The 22,552-nt window shown below is 41.1% G+C and overlaps 1 protein-coding gene across 2 annotated transcripts in view; it reads right to left on the bottom strand.

Moving 5' to 3' along the window:
* Positions 1–22,552, bottom strand: part of ATRX (ATRX chromatin remodeler) — a 201,346-nt gene that overhangs the window by 100,399 nt on the left and 78,395 nt on the right. For both annotated transcript variants that reach the window (XM_068247594.1, XM_068247593.1), the window contains 6 exons: positions 11,266–11,402; positions 9,290–9,496; positions 8,849–8,942; positions 7,631–7,727; positions 5,274–5,462; positions 2,703–2,844 (listed from right to left, as the gene is read on the bottom strand). In XM_068247594.1, the coding sequence (XP_068103695.1) occupies positions 2,703–2,844; positions 5,274–5,462; positions 7,631–7,727; positions 8,849–8,942; positions 9,290–9,496; positions 11,266–11,402 (866 nt within the window). The remainder of the gene's footprint in view (positions 1–2,702; positions 2,845–5,273; positions 5,463–7,630; positions 7,728–8,848; positions 8,943–9,289; positions 9,497–11,265; positions 11,403–22,552) is intronic.

The following is a 22,552-nucleotide window of genomic DNA, read 5'->3' on the forward strand; positions in this document are numbered from 1 at the left end:
AAGTCTCTGAAGTTTCTTCTTTTTGTTGTTAATTAGGAATCTCTGTAGTTTCCTATAGAAGGTCTGTAGTTTATCCCATGCTCCAGTGTGGTCATCATTCAGAGACCGTTTCAGGCTCTGTATCTCATCCTTTGTAATGCTCTTACGGTTATAGCACACTCTCATAAGGTTATTCCGTATTCTCTCCGAGCTCCTTCTGCAGATTTCTTCTGCAAACCTGCTATTGTATGTATGCAGGGTGGGATTCTGTATCCTTAGTCCTTGAGGTATAAGTTTTTCCTTTTTGCATGTAGTCAAGAAAAAGATGTCGCTGTCCAGTTGTGCAAGTTTCTTCAGGTCTTTCTTTAGTTCCAGGAAAGTGCGGTACATTGCGGTATCTTCAAGCATAGTAGAAGCAGTAGGGTATTGTACCATGTTAGCCATCAGTAAAAGCACGAAGTTTTAAATCAGGATGATACCATTTATTGGCTAACTAAAAATGAATAAAAATAAGCAAGCTTTCGGCCTTTCAGCCTTCGTCGGGCTTGTGTCCTGTTAGTTTGCAGGCTGGTGGTACAGACAGCTTATATACATGCAACATCAAAAGGGAAAACAGATATTTTTTTCAAGCATAAATACATGTCATTAAAGGAATACTTAAGTCAAAAAAAAAAAAATGACATTTACTCACCTGGGGCATCACTCAGCACCCCGAAGCTGGATGGTGCCCTCGCAGCCCCGCTCCGATCGTCCTGTCCCCGCCGGCGGCTACTTCCGGTTCGGCGACAGCCGCCGACAGGCTGGGAACGCGGCTGATTTTCCGCGTTCCCAGCCGCTGCTATCACCCTCTATGCTGCTATAGCGTTCCCAGCCTGTCGGCGGCTGTCGCCGAACCGGAAGTAGCCGCCGGCGGGGACAGGACGATCGGAGCGGGGCTGCGAGGGCACCATCCAGCTTCGGGGTGCTGAGTGATGCCCCAGGTGAGTAAATGTCATTTTTTTTTTTTTTGACTTAAGTATTCCTTTAAGATGCCTTAATTCAAACAGACCATCTAAACGTGGGAGAAACTGGACAAACTCTGCGCAAACGTATGAATGGACACAGGCACACTATTAATGATACCAAATCTGGACTCCCAGTTGCTACACACTTTCAATCCAATGGACACAGCATGGATGATCTTCGTGTCACTGCCCTGAAGGGTGGCTTCAAAACGTCAAATGATCGATTAATAGCAGAAACAAAATTTATAAATTGGTTCAAAGCTGTGCAGAACGATTTGAATAAGGACAACAACTTCTTATATTGGTATGAGGCGGATGATATTTAAACTTTCTCAGCCATTCTAGCTGAACTTGTGAACTAAGAATTTACGATACCTCTGGGTCAATCCTAAACCAGGTCTGTGAGCATGGCGTAAACAAGGATGCTTATCTTAGCTAACAACCTTTAACCCCATTTAGATGGTCTGTTTGAATTAAGGCATCTTAATGACATGTATTTATGCTTGAAAAAAATATCTGTTTTCCCTTTTGATGTTGCATGTATATACGCTGTCTGTACCACCAGCCTGCAAACTAACAGGATATAAGCCCGACGAAGGCTGAAAGGCCGAAAGCTTGCTTATTTTTATTCATTTTTAGTTAGCCAATAAATGGTATCATCCTGATTTAAAACTTCCTGCTTTTACTGATGGCTAACACGGTACAATACCCTACTGCTACTAATTAAAGACAGACACCTTAAGTTAGGGGGTGGCTTTTTCCTGAAACTTTACCAAAAGTTATTCTGATAACATGTTGGGTTTATTTTCTTTTATACTGACCATTCATTTCTGGTGGATAACTATGTGATACTACCATTGTTTTTTTTTTTTCTCTAATTTTGTTTCTTTACTTTGCTTTAATACCTTATGTTACATTACTCACATTTTGTTTGCATAGTCTGCAGGTTCTTTCCTGCAGTGTGGCAATATTAAGATTACATGCCTTTTCTACCAATAAACCTGATGTGTTAAGTGAAAAAAAAAATGGAAGTCATATTCTCTGCACAGAGCAACAAAATGTTCCAGAAAAAACTAGAGAGGAAATGCAGACAGGAAAACACTGAAATCAAAGCAGTTTTACATTGTTAGAATCTGAAGATGACAAATTCTTCATAGTCCAAAAGCTGACAAGCTATAAAGTTGTATTAGCTTAAAGAGACACCTAAGTTTTTTTTTTTTTTTTTACCTTATTTTCTTCAAAAGTCCTCTTCAGCATTAAATTCTAAACTGATTCGCTGCATTCCCACAGCAGAACGAGTGATTTGTTGCCCAGAAGTTCCTGGGGTCGCAGATCTTCCTTCCTGGGAGAGGCAGAGCTTTGCACAGTAGCTCTGCCTCCTCTCGAGTCAATCTCCGCCTCTCCCTCCACCTCTCAGTCTTTCACTGAGAGGGGGGGGGAGGGGGGGGAGAAGAGGCAGAGATCGACTGGATAGGAGGCAGAGTTACTGCGCAAAGCTCTGCCTCACCCGGTCAGCAAAATCGACGACCGGCAAAGTTGTGGACGTTTGCAGGTCTATTTCTGGGCAATAAATCACTCATTCTGCGGTGGGAATGCGGCAAATCCACTTAGAATTCAATGCTGAAGAGGACTTTATAAGAAAATAAGGTAAAAAAAAAAAAAAAAGACTTGCCATTTATTAGGGTAATGTGTAACTCCTACATGAAACTAATTACTTACCATCTACCTGATGAGGTTTCAGCTTTGTAACCATGTTTTTGTGAACCTGAACCAAAGGTTCCTTGGTTTCTTCATCCTCATCCAAAACCAGTTTTGTGGTAATAGGACACTTCATTGGCGAGGCATCTTCAACTATAATGACCTAGAACACCATTATTATTATTATTATTTATTTATAAAACACCATAAGAACATTAAATATGGTCTGTTCTCAGGAACAGTACTACAGAGCAGGTATCTCTTAATTCAGTTCTTGTTAAAAGCAGTAAATGTGTTTCCATTATAGATAGGTTTGCAAAATACAGCATTTCCCTACACAAAGCATGTTAGATTTATTGATTAAACAGACAAAGGAAAACATTCCTGGCACATTCCAGGGAAATCTATAGTTTCCAGCTCATTTTACTAGTGTGGATTAAAATAATGAAGAAAATAATATTACTGTGTGTACAAATTCATTTACTGCTTGGGATTTGAAAGATAATGGAATCTGGACTTATAATGCAAAGTTCAGTCATGCAATCTTTGTGCAAAAGGAAGTCCTGCCCACATAAAGATGCCAAATGCAGGCAGACCATTCATATACTCTTCACCCTGCTACAGCACCCCTAAGAACCAGCAAAATAACTCAGACAGGGGGTAAGAAATGTACAATTATGTGCTGCAAATGACCCTTGTAAATGGCTAGGAGGAAGTAGGTAGACATGTTCTGTACAAATGTAGATTTTTATCAAATGAGGATAAATTTAATGCAATGTTGCTGTTACTTATGTAGCTATATTTTATTTTTCTGGTTGCCTCATATACACAAGGTGTTTTAATTATAGGATATGCCCGTCACAATAATATATTGGGACTAGAGAGAGGGTTCAGTAATGCAGAAAAACAGTAAAGCAGCACAGCTGCCTGTACTACACATTTAGTGAGATAAGTCTGGATGAGCCAAAAGAGTTGGGAGACTTGTGCTGGCAGTGGAGGATGAAGGTTTTAATTGTATAATTAAGAGCCATCAATAGCCAACAGACCGATAGAACAAAACCTTTGTTTTTAAATTGGCTGAAACCTAATAGGTTTATTTTCATTTTCCTATCAGATCCTGATCAGTGTGTGGAACACTGCGTGGGCTACCAAGACAATGGCCTCAATTCACTAAGATCATGCTGGAGATAAGGCAAGAGAAAACTTACCTCCACACAGTAAGAGTTATCTTATCTCTTCATTCCTTACGTTACCTCCTCTGTAGTTAAGTTACCTCCTCTGTAGTTATTTTCACACCCAGTTAATGAACAGCCTGTCTTTAACTCTAGAGTTATTTTAAGGATTAAAGAGTTCACTTAAAGACAGAAAAGTTAACTTTAGGTTTGCCTGAGGTAAAATGTTTCCTGAATACTTCATGCCTTATTACCATGGTAACAACTCTAGAAGAGTTATTAAAGACAGGAGATAAGCTTAGTGAATTGAGGCCATTGTGCACTTATAGCAGGGAGGTTCTGTGTGCATGAAAGAAACATGAACATTGAGGAAAATCCCGTGTGGTGCTTACAAATTGAGCTATGGTGTATATTACAATCAGGTAGAAGGGAAATCTGCTCAACTAAATGGCATTAAAGTCCACTCTTTATTGGCAAATCGTTCTGGACACACATATGAGCTCACGTGTATCGGAGCAAAAACTCACTCCTTAGTCATAGCTTAAAAAATGACTTCTGTGACGAAGGCTACGCCTGGGCCTGCTCCCATTTTGGCACGGTGGTGTGGTGAGCAGAGTTTCCTCCTTAAATTGTGTATATTACAATCATTACGCAAGAGGTCTGCTTCCAGTACTACCCGCTTTTCCCAGGAGGGGAGAAAAAGTGTCTATAATGGAGAAAAGTATGTCAGATCCTACATACTAGCCGAAGGTTGTAAGTATAAAATCAGTTGTGGGTTGGCTTGTCTCCAACTAGCATAGAAAAACATACCCGTTTGGTACATTTTCTACACATCCATTCAACCCAGAAAGTGGACCTAATGTTAAAAATAGGATCCTCTTCTACTAAAAAAATAAATAAATAAATAGGATCCAGATGAGCGGATGCATTGCCCATAGCCACCTATGGGAAACCCATCCACCAGGACTACAGCGCAGCATGAAAACGAAGCAGAGACCGAATGGGTCCACTCTGATCTGACCAGGCCGAAATGCATACTGCAGATTTGAACTGAGCCTTAGAACTAAAGGACAACTGATGAGCAAGGTAATGTCCATGTTTCCCTATGACTTCTTTCACACTGTACACTGAAACACTGAAAGCTTTTTCACAGTGCACAGTTATGGAAAGTTAAAACTCAGTTTTTCAGCATATAGTGTAAAAGAGGCATTAGTGTAGCGTTTGTGGTTTGCACGTGTATATTTATGTATGCAAGGACAAACCTGTGGGTGGCAGCTTAGTGTGGTGTACAATTCTTTTGAGAATGTGGGGGGAGGGGTTACAAATAGAAAACACTTCCACTTATAAATCTTTGTGCTTTCTCTCTACATAGAAACCACTAAAAGAGCAGAAAATACATATTGCAGCTGTGCATTCTTACCTCCCTTAGCTTTTCACGTTCACGTTCTCTCTCTGCAATTCTCCTCCTCCTCTCCTCTTCCATTTTTAATGCATTCTGAGTCTCTGTTCTTAATTTATCATCTTTTAAAATTCTCCTGATTTTTTTTCGTCCCTTTCCTGGAGATTTAGAGTCTGAGTCGTCGTCATGATCACCATCTTCCGAATTACCCTAAAAGTAACCGAAGAGAAATGTAAGTTTAAGATACCGTAGTTTATCTGGGTTTTAGCTGAAAGCAAGGTAAGACATGGTAATGAAAATCGTGATGTGAAACAATAGTAAAAAGGAGCTTATTCTAGAATACCAACTGGCACAAACTCATACTGAGATTCAAATAGAACAGCTTAAATCTCATAACCATTAAAAATATTTGATTGAATATTTACTCAGATGCCAATTCACAAAGGTTGTCATTGCAAGGTTATCCTAAAATGCCAATTCACAAAACACTCTATGACAAGTAGTGTTGCTGTTCGAATCCAGGTTTTCTAATTTGGAAACCTGGATAATGCCGTCCACAAGCACTTCAGGACCACTGCTTGAGGGGAGAGTCACGGAGCTGAGTTCCATGTCTCACTTCACGCCAGTTCGGTGCTTCCTCCTCCAGTGACGTGGAACGCAGTTCTGTGACTTTCTTTGAACAGCGTGCACGGTCCTATGTTAAAAGTGAATGATTGCTGCTAGTAATCATAAGGTTTTATTTCTTACCTGTACTACCGGTACACATACAAATTATATCACTTTTTCCACTTCAGTGTCTAAGTTTTAACTCATTGTTAACCCCTGCAATACCTATACCGGTTTATAAACTTTTAATGACTGCTGCTTGTAGTGATTGGATGCGTAGGTTAGGGCATAAGTTTGGGGCCCCAATGCTTTACAGATGTATCCGTTGCTCATGAGTGCATTTGTACAGCAGTATGGTATCCGATCGCTACAGACACGCAGGCTCAGTATTTGCACCTACAGTGCATAAATAAAAGCATTGCTACAGTGCTCTTATATTTTTTTCCTCCAAAAGATGTGCAAGGGCGTTATTTTCAGGCGATGTCTTATTTATCATTAAAGAGTGCCCGAGGTGGGATAAAAAAAATAAATAAAAAGTAGGCTACCTGATCCGCAGGGCTGAGCTAATCAGGTAGCCAAAAAAACGCCGCTCCCATGGGCTGCAATAGCCCATTTTCACTTGCGTAGCTCAGGTAACCCTGTAGGAACACTCCTGGTGTTTAAACCGGGAATTCCTCTCCCGTTTACCTCAGAGTTCGCGCTAAACTCGGGGGGCTATAAGTGTGGGGACACAGAGGCATGTCATTAGGCAGAGAACATGGCTCTGTGTCCCATCTGCCCCCCATATCACCACCTCAGGTTCTCTTTAACAATAGTTTGTTCTTTAACAAAAAAATTTAACATTTGGTTTAATTCTTTGCACCGTGTTTAAAGCAACCCTGAGGCGAACCTCTTGTGAAAACGCATACTTATCCCAAGGAGAGGGAAGCCTCCAGAGGCTTCCCACGCTGCCCTCCAGTCCCCAGAACCCTCCTGCACATCAAGGCCACACTCCTCCTCTGGCATAAGCGTGGCTGTGCTGAATTCACGGGAGCACGTCCACACGTGTGCAGTAGCACTGAGCTGCTCATGATCGAGTGGTTCAGGCGTACTGTGCTGGTGTGGCGTTACATAATCGCAGTGCAGCCACGCTCGTGTCTGAAGAGGAGAGTGGCTCCGATGTTATTGGGACAAGCCCTTGTCGGAATTCTTCAGGGGGTCCCGGCTAAACAACAGGGGACCGGGAGCACGGCGTTGGAAGACTCTATAGGATTCAGAGGCTTCTCTCTTCTTAGGCAAGTATGAGTTTTTCTACCCACTCATGAACACTTTAAATAAAAAGACTACTTCTTTGGAGTGCTGGAGTCCATTGGTCTCTTTACTCGATTTATTCAAATGTACTCATGTCATCACATTCTCCAGACCCTGAATTCCATAATTAATTTATTGTGACTCCGTTTTTTCCCCCAATATACATCAATTTACGAGTGTTTGGCATTTGCCATCACTTATTGTTTCAAGCCTTTTGGGGGTCATTTGAGTGCAATTCTTTTGGAAAAGCATTTGCAATGAGACGCTGGGCCACTGCAGGCGACTGGTTCACCAGCCCTAATTAGTGCCCACCCAAAATTGGTCCTAATCTACAATAGGGACATAAAACTAGGACTATGGCAAGGATTAGATTGTGAATTCCCGGGGAACAGTTAGTGACATGACAATACACTCTAAATCGCAGTTAAAGAGGTCAGTACTATATAAGTACACAATAATAACAATATTGAGTGTATGATAACCTTTGAATCACTGGAGTCCTCTTGCACTTTTATCCGCCTCCTCTTCTTCTTCTGCTTGTAGCTTCTCTGGTTCTCTTCTGCCTCTTTCTTTGCTGCCCTATAATACAGCATAATATGCGAGAGTTATTTATGCACAAACTTCTATTTGTTCTTCTCAGTTATTATTCATAGTGTCAATGTGTTTGGTATTGTTGTGCCTATCAAAAACGTTAAAGGCATATTTTCAAATAAGTGTTTGTAAAAGTAATAGGTATATTTGCAGGCAATTTCCAAAGGAAGTAACATGGTACAGTACACCAATTACAGTAGAGTCTCGGTTATCTGGCACTGACGGGGATGCTGGATAACTGTGCTTTGTGGTTGATTGAGACTCAGTGTTAAAAACAGACCTAGCTGATACAGTACTATATACCCCACTCTATATACATACCACGATGAACTCTGAATTTAAAGGGGCACTACAGCAAAAAAAACTGTAAAATTTATTATATGTGCAAACATATACAAATAAGAAGTACATTTTTTCCAGAGTAAAATGAGCCATAAATTACTTTTCTCCTATAATGCTGTCACTTACAGTAGGCAGTAGAAATTTGACAGAAGTGACAGGTTTTGGACTAGTCCATCTCTTCATAGGGGATTCTCAGCAAGTCGTAATTCATATTAAGGCCTATGGCGGCGCATGATGCGCCCAAATTTCCCTGTGCTGTCTCAGGCTGGGCTATGCGTCAGTGAACACAAAGCCCCGGGACTGATTCAGAGGAAGACCCAGCAGGTAATCATAACTTAACATTGAATATGTGTTTTACACTAAATATCTGCTATAAAGAGCAATTTTATTGAAAGATAGTAGAAGGGGAAAAAGCAAATCACAGCGTAGCACAGTGAGAAGTTCAAAAATAGAAGATAAATCAACACATGATTGATACTCATCATTTATATCGTTTGATCCTCCATAAGCCTGCAGATCAGCAGCTTTAGTGCTGGCAGGAAGGAGGAAGTATCAGAGTCACATGAAATGCAACATTACAGGCAAGTCCGTAAACTCCTCCTGACCTTGTCTGCTTGTTCAGTGCTGAACAGCAGTAATTGGGAGTATCCAGGTGTACTGAATTCTCTATGCTGACATTAATTAATAGTGCCCTTCACACGAACTTTGAGAACACTGACCGATTACTTTAAGATGATATAAATTATTTTCAATTTACATCTACATACCTTGTTCTTGGGCGCTGGTCATCAGAATCACTGTCAGTGACTTCCTCACTTACACCAGAGGCCTTACTGTCAGATGCAGATTCATCACTGGTCACTACAAGACAACAAAATCTCAACTCAGTTCTGTGGTAAGAAGGCAGTACAGTAATTTCCAATAGCGTCCCCTATATAGTCCCAAAGCACAGAATAATAATTGGATTTACATAAACATGGAGGAAAAATGAATTATTCTCAGTTATTTCAAATGCAAAGTATAAATGTAGTGTAATACAGCCTTTGCTATGCAAAATCAGACTGCAAAAGCAGGACTTCAAAAATCAGGATTAATGGCATACTTTCTAATGTTATAAAGAGATTATCTCTCTCAATTAAGTTTTCTACATTTCAATGACAACACTATGGGACACGTATTTCACATGTAACAGGCATAGTGGAGGATACCTTTTCTACGGTTTCGACGTTTGGAATCCTTGGAATTTTTTGATTTATCTTTCTTGTCTTCCTTAGATTTTCCCCCATCAGAATCCGCTTCGCTCAGGGAGAGCTTGTGCCGCAGCAAACGGTGTCTGTACCGAGGCTTCTTTGCAGCTTCAGAATCAGAGTCAGAATCAGAGTCTGAGTCCGAGTCGGAACTGTCATTTCCCTGATCTGTTGAAATAATGAGAATTAGCATTCCAATACAAACTCTGTACATACACACAATCTCCAGCTGTGAGTGACAGGCAGCGGTGACGTGACATAACAGCATTCCAGCAAATGTAAATGCTACTTACCAGTCTAGTGGTGGCAGCTGAACAAAATCTACAGTCTGTGCATCTGCAGGTTTCCATATGAGCGAGTATAATGGTATCTTTAAAGGCTTTTTTCCCCATTTCTGCACCATGATGTTTACAGTGTCTCTTATAGAGATGGTCATTGAGATGCTAATAATTCCAACTTATCAGGCAATGCATTTCTATGCAGCTTGTAATTGGGTCAAATGCTTTTCCTGCTGGCTTTGATTGGCCTACTTCCAAACTGCATAGTTTATATCCAAAATTATTAGCATCTCATTAAACTAAATCTGAGATGACCAAATAAAAGATTTTATACTTACCCGTGGCCTCCTCCAGCGCCAAGATCACTGATGCGTCCATCGCCGTCCTCCCACGTGCCCCTGTTCACGTGGTATCGGTCCCGGTAATCTGGCTCAGTCGCGCCAGATTACAGGGACAGACACCACGTGAACAGAGGCACTCGGGAGGTTAGTGACGGATGCACTGGTTCTTATGGGACTGGAGGGAGCCCAGGGTAAGTATAAAATCTTTATTTGCCCATCTCAGGTACACTTTAACTATGTCTAGTATCTCAGATGCTACCAGCTACTCTTGTTTTATGACAGATTTCACTACCATACACAGATTTCTGCCCAGTGTGGCAAGCAGATCAATCCCTCGCTGATCTGAATTAGATCAGAGAAGGATCAAATCCATACATAAACTGGACACACATTTGCAATAGAGTTCCTCCTGAAATCTAATGAAAATCTATTAAACAGAATGTTCGATGCAGTGAAACCTATGGGCAATCGATGGACTGTGGCTTCACTAGTCCAATAGATTGAAAATTTCAATAGGATCGTAATTTCAATTGATTTCTTGCCGCAAATAGAGGCTTACAATTGATGCAACATGTTGGACTACAGATTTCCCTCAAGTACGTTCAGAGTGATTGAATCTGCAGGGAGAATCGATGCGTATATGGCCTGCTTAAGGCCTGGAACCCACTACAAAACGCTATCGCAATCGCTAGCATTTTGTATGAGCGTTTTGTAAACTACTTCATGAGCATTTTTGGTAGCTTTTGTGGTAGCGAAAGTGTAAGGTTTTTGCCAGCGATTGTGTAGCGATTAGCGTTTTTAATTCCGATTGGTCCTTTCAATTTTAATTTTTTTACAGTGTGCAGTAACTTCAAAATGCTGGCAAAATCGCTCTGTGTAGGTTTTGATGATGGATTATGCCAGCGGTTATATACTTTACATTGCACAAGCGCTAACTCTAAAAATGCTGCATGTCCTGCGTTTTGCAATTTGGTAATCGCTCCAGTGAAATTTGGCCCATCCATTAACATTAGCTGTGCGTTTAGGGAAATCACTAGTGGTTTGAATCGCTCCCTAAATGATCAGAAAATCACTCTAGTGGGTTCCAGCCCTAAGGGTCAGTTACAAACCTCTCTCCCCATTCCAGGACACAAGCAAATTATCTTTTTCTGGTCGTGGGTTTGATCCAATTAATAGCCTCAATTGTAACAACTAACCCACATTCTGTTAGTACTCATGGCTAGAACAATAACATACTATTGCTACACTATAAACATCCTCAGCGTAGAACAACTTTGGTTTTAAGCCAACCACCAACAAAACTAAACATGAATCTCACCATCATCATCATCCACTTTCTCAGATTTTACTTTTCGTTTCCCTTTCTTGTCTTCTTCATGCTCTTCATCAGAGGATGCTTCATCATCAGATGACAAATTAGCTTTTATTTCCTCCAGAAGCATCTTCTTAGCAATTCTGAGAAAAAATAAGAAAAAATGTATTTATGCAACTCTATTCACTAAAGAAATACAGGAGAATCCCTCAACTGAGTTGGTCAGTATTTTCACAGATTAACATGGTAAATACCATTTGATAACAGAGAAAGGAATGAATACTTATTCTGTTCTAGATCTACAAGTGGCACAATATTGTTCTGGACAGTCTCCCATTCAGCAATGCTGATAGTGCATCACTTTCACAGACCTTCACTCTTCCATTCCTTTAGATTATAAGATGGCAAGGAAAGAGCTCTCTTATGCTGGGCATACACGGGTCACCCCCGCCATGTCCCCGCTCCTCCGTGCGGATCAATTACCGCTCATCCCTGCCGGCGCTCCTTATCAGCTGCCCGAAAATACATTTTATCTCATCAGTTTATTTTCACTTCAAAAAGTACAACAGCATCCTCTTGGCATGAAGGCTGGTTGTGGAATATCATACTGCAGGTTTCAATAAACACATCCAGTGAGGAAAGGTGATGACACAGGGAACAAGGAACTGTATTTTCCTGCAGAATTTACTGCTGCCCATACAATGCAGAAACCTTCCCAGGGAATATTGACCATTGCAGAGTACAGGCTTCATGAACTTCATATGTATGGAGTCACTTTAGTACACTTACAAGTACTGGTCTTACATCCCAAGCTTCGATAAACCTAAAGCCACCTGAACACCTTAAATATAAAAATATTGAAAACAAACTTCCTCTTAAAGGATACCCGAAGTGACATGTGGCATGATGAGATAGACATGGGTATGTACAGTGCCTAGCACACAAATAACTATGCGGTGTTCCTTTTTCTGCCTGAAAGTTAAATATCAGGTATGCAAGTGGCTGACTCAGTCCTGACTCAGACAGGAAGTGACTACAGTGTGACTCTCACTGATAAGAAATTCCCCTTTTTATCTCTTTCTTGCTCTCAGAAGCCATTTTCTGCTAGAAAAGGGTTTTATAGTTAGAATTTCTTATCAGTGAGGGTCACACTGTAGTCACTTCCTGTCTGAGTAAGGACTCAGTCAGCCACTTACATACCTGATGATATTTAACTCTTTCAGGCAGAGAAAGAAAAAAAAAGGAACACAGCATAGTTATTTGTGTGCTAGGCACTGTACATACCCATGCCCATCTCAATGTCACATGTCACCTCGGGTATCCTTTAAGAGAGGCTTGTAAAGGATGCGTGATTTGTGAGGGGCATTGTTAAATTAACTTACCAAGCGGGCTGCTCTGTAGCCCGTCTTTACCAGGGCACCTATTTGCAGCTGTCAATGCTGTGGTTTAAAGTGCCCACAACGTCTAGCATGTCGGAAGGTGCAGGGTCCCCAGCTACTGGTGCATGCCAGGAGATGAAGAATCCATGACACCTGGTGCATGCTGGGAGATTAAATCAAGACATCTTCCTACTAGGAGATGTAAATACATTAATGACTACATCTCCCACCACACACAGACAGGAGATGCATCAACTCCTGAAATGCACCAGCAGCCGGGGACACGCTGGACAATGCAGGCACTATGGACAGCAGCATTGACATCTGCAAGATGGATGCCCTAATAGAGACAGGAGCTACAGAGCAGCCGCCATAGGTAATTTAAACACACACACACACACAGACATTTATGAACTTCCCTTAGGGGCAGGTTTGTTTTCAATATTTTTACACAAAAGGTGCTCAAGTCACTTTAAGCAACCAGAGCCTTACAGAAACATTTTCTCTTTGCTTAAGAACGCAAATATAAAAACACAGAAAATGATTAAAGAATTATTCTATTGAACATACTAAAACACCTCACAGAAAAAACACAAAATTATTTTTCACAACTGGATACTTGGAAGCAACCTCAGGAATTGATGCTTTAAGATATAAAGTGCAAAAAATCATGTGGAGCACAAGTGGAATGTTGTCTAGAGAAACTAAAGAACGTTTTCACATCTGCAATCAAGGCAACAGGGCACACTAAGTTTCCCTAGGGCCGGATTTATAAGAAGGCCACAAAAACCATGGCCTTGGTTGGTGAAATCAGGAGGGTGGCAGGACTTGAGAGATAAGAGGTCACATGTTAAAGTAAATTAACTCTCCTGGTCCGCAGCTGCCCTGCTGCATCTCCCTTACTTTCTGGTGTGTGATGACAGACAGCAAATGCTGTCACCTGATAAACCTGTCCGCTGTATGATGAGTAGAAGACAAACAAGCTGCGTTGAGAAGTGTCAGGGGTTGTACAGTAGAGAATTGAACTGAGTTTTCATACACACAATATCAGCTCTGCTAAGTTCCCTCTTATAAGTTCCCTCTTCCCCTCACCTCTGTCAGACAGCTTATTACTGGTCAACGCTGTTAAAGTGTACCCGAGCAGAAGCATGGATACAAAATTAGAGAGGGAAGCCTTAGGATCCTATTTAGGACTTCCTCTGTATTCTAATGTCCCCCGTCGCTGAGCGCAGCTCTTCTCTCTGTATCGTGACTGCACGAGCCAGCCCATGTGCAGAAAGCCGGAGGCCATGGGTTCTGTGCTACTGCACATGCGCGGCAGTGCTCAGGTGTCTACTGCACAGCCCCAACCTTAAGAGGAGCTGCTCAGCGACAGTAGCGAGGGAAGCCTCAATAGGGTCCTGAGGCTTCACTCTCAAAGTGAGTATCTAAAGCGATCCCAAGCCAAAGCTCGGTATCAAAATCAAAGACCTGGACTCTGCATTTGTTCTCATCTTACCCTGCACTCATATTTATTACCAACATAACCTGTTCAAAGTATTCAAAATATGTTGGCCTTCAAGATAAGACACAGAATATTTATATTGCGCTTTTCTCCTGGTGGATTCAAAGTGCCAGAGCTACAGCCACTTAGGGAAAACTCTACGGGTGACCAGGATCATTAAGGAGCCTTGCCCAAAGACTCCTTACCATTTTACATACTGTCTTGAGCCAGGATTTAAAACCTGGTCAAGGACTTAAATCCTGCATTAAAAAGGCAACAGCCTTAGCAGTACACTGTCCAGTTGACCCTTCATATTACACGGAAGAGGTAAAATTGGCCAAGATGGGAGATGTGTATGAACCTTTACAACTTGCACATTGGCCTCAATTCACTAAGCTTTATCAAACATTTTATCAAACGTTTGATAATTTAAATCATGGGTAAAATCTAATTTTGCATTCACTAAGGTGTTAAATATTTATAGAATGTTTTATCAATAAGCAGTTCAATAAATATATAACACCTTAGTGAATTCAAAATTAGAGTTTACCCATGAGGTAAATTATCAAACGTTTGATAAAGTGTTTGATAAAGCGTAGTGAATTGAGGCCATTGTGTATGAGCTATGACTAAGGAGCAAGTGTGAGCTTCAATATGCATGAGCTGATAGGAGTCTGTCTAGAACCATTTACCAATAAAGATCGGACGCTTTATACCTCACAATTGAGCGGACCTCCCTTCCAATAATGTACCAAACTGCACCTTCCAGACTTCTGCACAATTCAGTGTCTTCAGGTTTAGTAAAGTGAGCATTTAATCTGTCCTGGCAATGTAAAATGAAGAGTTAAAAGGGAATTCCACTTTAGTTTGCTTCCTGAGCTTCCATAACTGACAGTAGAGTCAAAATGCACTTATTTGCAACCATGGACCCAGTGCTTTGAGTAAAGAATGGCCATAAACTCCATCCTGCTGCAGCAATAGCTGTCCACAGTATGAGCAATTGGACTGATTTTCAACACTTTCTCTAAACCACTGACTGGCAGCAACCAAACTCCAATCTGGCAGTTTCTGACAAAAAAACAAGTGGAGTGGGTGTATTTTATATTAATATTAGAACAGCGTGAAAAAGCAGAAATAATATTTTCTGTTAATCCTTGCAAAATAAATAGAGCCAAACTAAATGCCTATTTTTTCTGCACACAATTTTTTGTGCTCGATAAGAATGTTGATCTTTATGTTCCCATTAGTTGTAGGTTAACAACTTTTATATACAGATAACCATACATCTGTGGAAGGGGTCAACTCAGACTAGGCTGCTCCAAGCAGATGAACAGAAGTGATAGTTTCCACTCATTGGAGTTTTAGGGCCCATTCACACCTGCAAAGCGCAATTTTGCTCCGGCGATTTTTGGTGATTAAAGCGAAAAAAAAAAAAATAGCCATTCACACTTGGGGTGATTTTCAGCAATCACGATTAGCGCTTCTATAGCACTAAACGTGATCGCCGGGAAATCACCTGAAAATGGTGCAGAATACAAATTAGCGTTTGGCGATTAACGCAAATCGCCCAAGTGAGAACTGGCCCCTAGGTTATTATTGTGCTAGCGCTTGAGCGTTTTGCCGAAATTGCTGGCAAAACGCTCAGATGTGAACGGGGCCTTATAGAAGCTCAGTGCTTAAAAAAGTTTTCTGTAAATGTTTTGAATTTTTTTTTAATTAGGAAAATACTGACTATAACAAATGAAAATGGTCCATCTGCTGGTCTTAATAATGCACGCTTTAAACCCGCGTCAAGTGAAAGAGTGGTCATACAGAACATGCTGTTCAAGCTTTCAGATGAGCAACCTGTTTTGTATTAGCTGCAAACACCTATGGTGGAAAACGAATAGTGATCAGGCAAGGGTTTCCAGATCGTCTAATTGCTAGCAAGCTGTTAAGCCTGGTACACATCTCCAATTCTGATTGGCCAATTTTACCACCTCCATGTAGTATTAGAGCCAACAAATTTTTGAACAGATTGTGTTTGAGATCACCCGATATTTCCTTACAGCTGTGTTTACAAGTAGTAAATGGAGTACAAAAAGCCTTTCTTGTGTCTTTTGATTGAACAGATTGCTTGCATGAGTGCAACATCGTTAGAAGGATTAGTCGATCAGACCTTTCTGTCAGCTTAAGGGTGCCTACATACATCCACTTTTAACTGGTCAATTGGCCAATTTTACTATATCCATGTAGTATGAGGGCCATTGGATTTTGAATGCTATGAAGAGATTGTGTAGAAAAGCTCTCATACTGCATTGAGGTGGTAATATTGGCCAGTTATTGAGCAATCAAAATTGGATATGTGTGTATGCACCGCAACTCTTAAAATGAACCTGTTGGGATACAAATGTGAAATCGTTTGTCTTGATTCATGAAATCTTTTGCCTTAAAGAGGAACTCCAGCCTAAACAAAAATACTGTCATTAAGTTACATTAGTTATGTTAATTAAAATAGATAGGTAATATAATCTCTTACCCACCCTGTTTTAAAAGAACAGGCAAATGTTTGATTTCATGGGGGCAGCCATCTTTTTGAAAGGAGGTGACAGGGAGCATGAGACACAGTACCAACTGTCCTGTGTGTCCTGAGCGCCTCTCCCAGTTGCTAGGCAACGTGAACATAGGAAATTCCATCATGCTCTGCACAGCATCAGGGGATTCTTTGATGGGTGGAGCTAAGCTAAAAATGCAGCTAAAAATGATGCTTTGGTAAGAAAAACAAAGTTCTGATGCTGTGAAACTGATAAACACCAAGCCTTTTCAGTTCTGCTGAGTAGATTTTTAGTCCGGAGGTTCACTTTAAGTATAGGTAGTTCCCGGTTAACAAACGAGATAGGGACTATAGGTTAGTTTTAAGTCCTATTAGAATTTATTTTTGTTCCCACAGAATCCACATCATTCGTATCAGTGGATAATGTAAAAAAAATAAATAAATATGTCCAATACCAAAATACATTCTGGATAAACCTGTAAAAGGTCCAGAGTGATTCCTCATGTATACCCCACCACTGTATATTCACTGCAAAACTGTGCATACTCATGCCATAAACACAAAGGGCTAATCAGCTTCTTACAACCTTAACTATAAGGTTGCAAATACACTAAAGAGTCATCCAGTGTTCCCCAACCCTGTCCTCAAGGCCACCAACAGTACATAGTTTGTGGAAATCTGCAGAGGTTGTTACGAGTCACGGACTACCCTACCTGTGCATGTTTGTGGTTTCCTGTAAAACATGTACTGTTGGTGGGCTTTACAGGGTTGGGGAACTGTGCATTAGGGGGTTTCATCATCTAGTGTCCTCTCACAAATAGTGCATTCTTGTTTCAACACATGAGTGTTTACTAAAGGCAGTCGGTCTCCAATTGTAATAAGCTGGCCATACACTTAGATTTCACATTCAATGTTCCAAATGATCAATTATTTTCTGAAAAGAATAGATTCAAAAGGAATGGATTCCTACTATACACTGCACATTAAATTCCAACAGATTCCAGCAGGAAATCTATATAACAAACAAACAAAAAAAACAAAACAAAACAAAACAAAACAAAACTCGATCAAATTTCACAGTTGCACTGTTCGATGACGTGCAAAGCTACAGGCCATCGATTTGCTAATGCACTTGCACCACGCCCGATTGTTTTAAAATTTTCCATCCTGTCCAATCAATTCTTTTAATCAAATTTTGTTTAACATTGATAAAAAATAGATCGCTCTGACTTTTTGGAAATCAATTCCCATCAGATAAATCGAACCTGCAAGGAACTGAATCAGAAAAATCAATGTGTATGGCCTCCTTTAAACTTCCATGAAATTCTAAAATGATGATCCAAATCGACAGAATTATAAAAAAAAAAAAAAAACACTGTCAAACAATCCTCCCCCTCTACATGCTGTGGGGGATAAAACAATGATTTGCTTACCTGGGGGGCCGCTTCTTAGCCCTCTCTGTGCCTCTACATAATTAATCTCCATCTTCTCCCTCCCGACACACAACCTGCAGGTTCCAGCTGGTTATTGTACGTTACTGTCTGTGCAATGCATGCTGGGAGATGTGGTCCCCATTGATGAGAGGAGAGAAGATGGAGGCTTTTATACAGGCACGGGGGGCTATGGAGCTGCCTCCTAAGTAAATGCTGGTTTTATGCCCCACAGCGTGCACAGTTTACAAATCTCCCTAGGGGGAGGTTCGTTTGACAATTTTTGTTAGAAAACTGCGCACACACCAACATTTAAGGACATTATAGTGCCACACAGATATTAGAGGACTGCCATCTGATCTGATTGTTCATGGCTGGACTGGGAAAAAATTGTCTGTACGAGCATCTTTTTAAGGTGGCCACTAATGATCCAATCTTTTTCATCCAATTTTACCAAAATCCATGTCGTATAATGTTGGTCACTTTTCCATCCAATCTTTCCATTTCTATGTACTATAAGGGACTGCCTAAATTATCCATTCAATATATACATTCAGTTTACCCTTATACTAGATATATTTGGTAAAATTGAAAACAACTGGTTCATTAGTGGCCAACTTCAAGGTAACTAGAGTGAAAATATTGAATGGATAATTTAGGCAGTCCCAGGCTGGGTTCATACTTGCTAGTGTTCCTGACACGGACGATCTGCTGTGTCTGTTACAACAGTGTAGACACAAGTGTCATAGATAGCATTCCTATCTATGACATGTCTGCATTCTCTACGGTATCCAGAATGCATTCATGTAAAAAGGGTGCCGGGAAATTTGGGCAAAGGATGAAGGCAAAACATTGGCTCACCCAGCTCCTGCAAAAGTCCCAGTGGCGGTAATTATTCCCCTCCAGGTCACCATGGACTTAGAAGATGACAATACGCTGTTTTTTTAAAAGCAATTTTGGCATCGTCTTGACGGTGCCGGTACAGCCTTAATTCACATTACGATCTATGGAAAGCCCTAATTTCCCTAAGCTGTTTTGCGCTGTTTCGATACAGAACAGCTGAGCACCATCAGGACTTTCCATTTAGTTACCACAACTGACGTGTGAATGGTTCTTAGTTACCATATGATTCATTGACAAGTCCATTGCAGAAAACGGTCTGATTTGGAGGAGAGTGTGAGTCTAGCCTTAATGAGAACATGAAGTGAGGGAAATACAAACACTGCCAACTTAATTTTCTCAGCATGACAGTCAGGCAACTGGCATTACTTATAAGCTTTTGGCTTTAGCTGTCCGAGTAATACCTGCAGCAAAAATGCAGCCAGTTGAACCAAAGCAGAGTCACACCATCTGACCTGCATGCTCATTCTGGGCCAGTGACTAAAAATGTTAGAAGAAGAGCATCAGCACAGAATTTAGGCAACTAGCATTGTTTATTAGAGAATTAAGATGGCAGGATCCGTGTACCTCGCACTTCAGGTTCCCGTTAAAGGACAACTGAAGTGAGAAGACTATGGAGGCTGCCATGTTTATTTCCTTTTAAATAATACCAGTTGCCTGGCAGCCCTGCTGGTCTGCAGAACTGTCTGAATAACATCAGAAACAAGCATGCAGCCAATCTGTCAGATCTGACAATAACGTCAGAAACACCTGATCTGCTGCATGCTTGTTCTGGGTCTATGGCTGAAAGTATTAGAGGCAGAGAGTCAGAATGGCTGCCAGGCAACTGGTATTGCTTAAAAGGAAATAAACATGGCAGCCTCCATATACCTCTCTCTTCAGTTGTCCTTTAATCAAAGCCAACCTTGTGAGGAGGATTCACATTAAGCCGCACGTCAACCGATGATCTCAGTAGTCACCTGCAGTCAGCTGGTCTTCTGTTCTTTTTCTTCCTTTCCATAGACACTGATGTACACTTGGAGGCAACTGCACGTATGATTTTGAAGAGTGGAAAGCCAGCCTTGCCACAGCCGGCTGCAGAAGCCAAACGTACATTATCAACACTGCAAATTCCTGAGCAGGCATAGGAACCAGGCTGAGGGAGACAACCAGATCAAGCACCAGAATCAACCAGACATACCAGGATGCCTTTATCTGACAAACCATCCCCATCTATAATTACCAATAAAGGGAACCCAGGGAGAAGGATTTAAAAGGAAATACATATGGCAGCCTCCTTATCCCTCTTACCTTGGGTTCTTTTTAAAAACACTGGTGTAAATCACATGAAATTACAATAGTATGTCTAAGGCCCCGTTCACACTTGCGTTTTGGCAAGTAAACAGACCGGATCCTGACCTGATGATCCTGATCAGAACCGTACGGTTCCGATCCGGATCCGGTCCGTTTGTATCAGGCATGCATCAGGCTGCCATCCGGATCCGTGGGCAAAAAATAGTTAAATATAAATAAAAAATTGTTCGTTCAGCAGAAGGTGCACCTGGTGCACATGTACAATCAGGTTCCTCCGCTGTAGGCATCACCTCCACCTCCGATATTCTGCCAGACAGCTCCAGCACGTCTGTCACTGCTGCTCCACTCCAGATATGCTTGGCCCATGTGTCCCCATCCGAAATGGCCGCTTGGATACGCATAGGAAGTGGGGTAGAACGTCAGGTTTTTGTAGGCAGTGTGTTCTGTGCCTTCCGTTTCCCATTGGTTTCTGTGTTCCTGATGGTGCTGTCAGGCTCAGGTCAGGCTCCGGTCAGGATGCGTGGGCCAGAGATCCGGACACAAAAAATAGCGCATGTTGGAAAAGAGTCCGGATCCGGTCCGGCTCCGTATTGTACGGAACGTACGTATGTGAACGTCCGCATAGCCTTTACATTGCTATGCGGAACGTACGTTCCGTTTGTACAGTATGCGGTCCGGATCAGATCAGGAAAATCCGGATAGCGAACGCTAATGTGAACCGGGCCTAAGGCGTGGAGGCATTACAAGCCTCCTGTGTAACCAATAGTCCTACCACTAGCATCCTTGACCGACACAGATTGTTGCGGCCAGCTGGGAGCATCCTGGGGCTTGTTAGGTTGATTCGGGTGCTTGATTGGGTGTCACACTGAGCAGGGTTTATATGCATGCTAAGCAATGAGCAACATCTGTAAATCACATCAAACTTTGGCCAATTGCACACTGGAGGTGGGGAATTCACATTTATAAAACTGGTCCAGTAGTTTTTTTGGCAGAACATGCATGCATACGGCTTGGTAACAGATGGGAACAGTAAATGGTGAATACCTGTAACCACTTGGCAATGGAACCACAGCAAATATTAGGCTATATGATATCTCCCTTTTTGTAGCAATTCTGCATAGGTTTTATGGTACAGCCATCTCTTATCCCATAGGTATTAAATGCAGAATATAATTCTTGATTCCTTTGTCAGTATTGCAAAAATGTAAGGTAAACCTTTCCACAAAGGCCTCAATTGACTAAGCTTATCTCCTGTCTTTAATAACGTTTCTAGAGTTATGACCATGGTGATGAGGCATGTAGTATTCAGGAAACATTTTACCTCAGGCAAACCTAAAGTTAACTCTTCTCTCTTTAAGTTAAGGTGAGATCTCTAAAGTTAACTCTTCAATCCTTAAAATAACTCCAGAAATATAAAGTTAAAGACAGGCTGTTAATTAACTGCGTGTAAAAATAACTACAGAGGAGGTAACTTAAGGAATGAATAGATAAGATAACTCTTTCACTGTGAAAACTTAGCTCTACACCTTAATAAGGCAAGAGTGATGTGTGGTGGTAAGTTTTCTCTTGCCTCATCTCCAGCATGATCTTAGTGAATTGAGGCCAATGTTTTCATGTGCTTCAGTGCAAAGAAAGCACTGAAGACTTATTCATGAATTCACAGAAGGACTTATTCATGCATTTCACAGAAATTTGTACTGGGGCTGGAGAGGGTGTTAATACTCCACAGCGAGTAAAAGAGATAGGGGAAACCTGGAAAAAAGCTGAACCTCATTTATACAATTACCCTGAAATAATTACAAAGGAATAGTAAAGGTAGTCATACATGTTTAAATTGTCACCTAATGAAACAGATCTCAATCTACTACAGCCCCCTTCCCCCAATTGCACACAGATTTTCAATAGATTTCACTTTGAAATCTATCAAACTGCAGTGGTGGCCATCGATCTACCACTATGACCGATCTATTAAAATTGTCCAGTCTGATCAGAATTGTGATTGAATTTTGCCATAAAGCGATTTGGCTTGTTTTGTAGAGAACCATCAAATTCGATCAGAGTGATAGAATCGGACAGTAAACATCAATTCATGTATGGCCAGCTTTAGTCTCAAACGGCCATGTGTCAGGATTTCAAATGGAACAGAGATTTTTTTATACGGCACAAACATGCCCAAGGTCCTAGTCTACATAATAGCTTTAAAGCGGACCTCAAACCAGAAGTTTCCTCTGCTTTAAAATATACGCAACAGTATAACGACCTTTAAACAAAAAAA

Source organism: Hyperolius riggenbachi, chromosome 8 (genome assembly GCF_040937935.1).
Source record: "Hyperolius riggenbachi isolate aHypRig1 chromosome 8, aHypRig1.pri, whole genome shotgun sequence".
Classification (NCBI taxonomy): Eukaryota; Metazoa; Chordata; class Amphibia; order Anura; family Hyperoliidae; genus Hyperolius; species Hyperolius riggenbachi.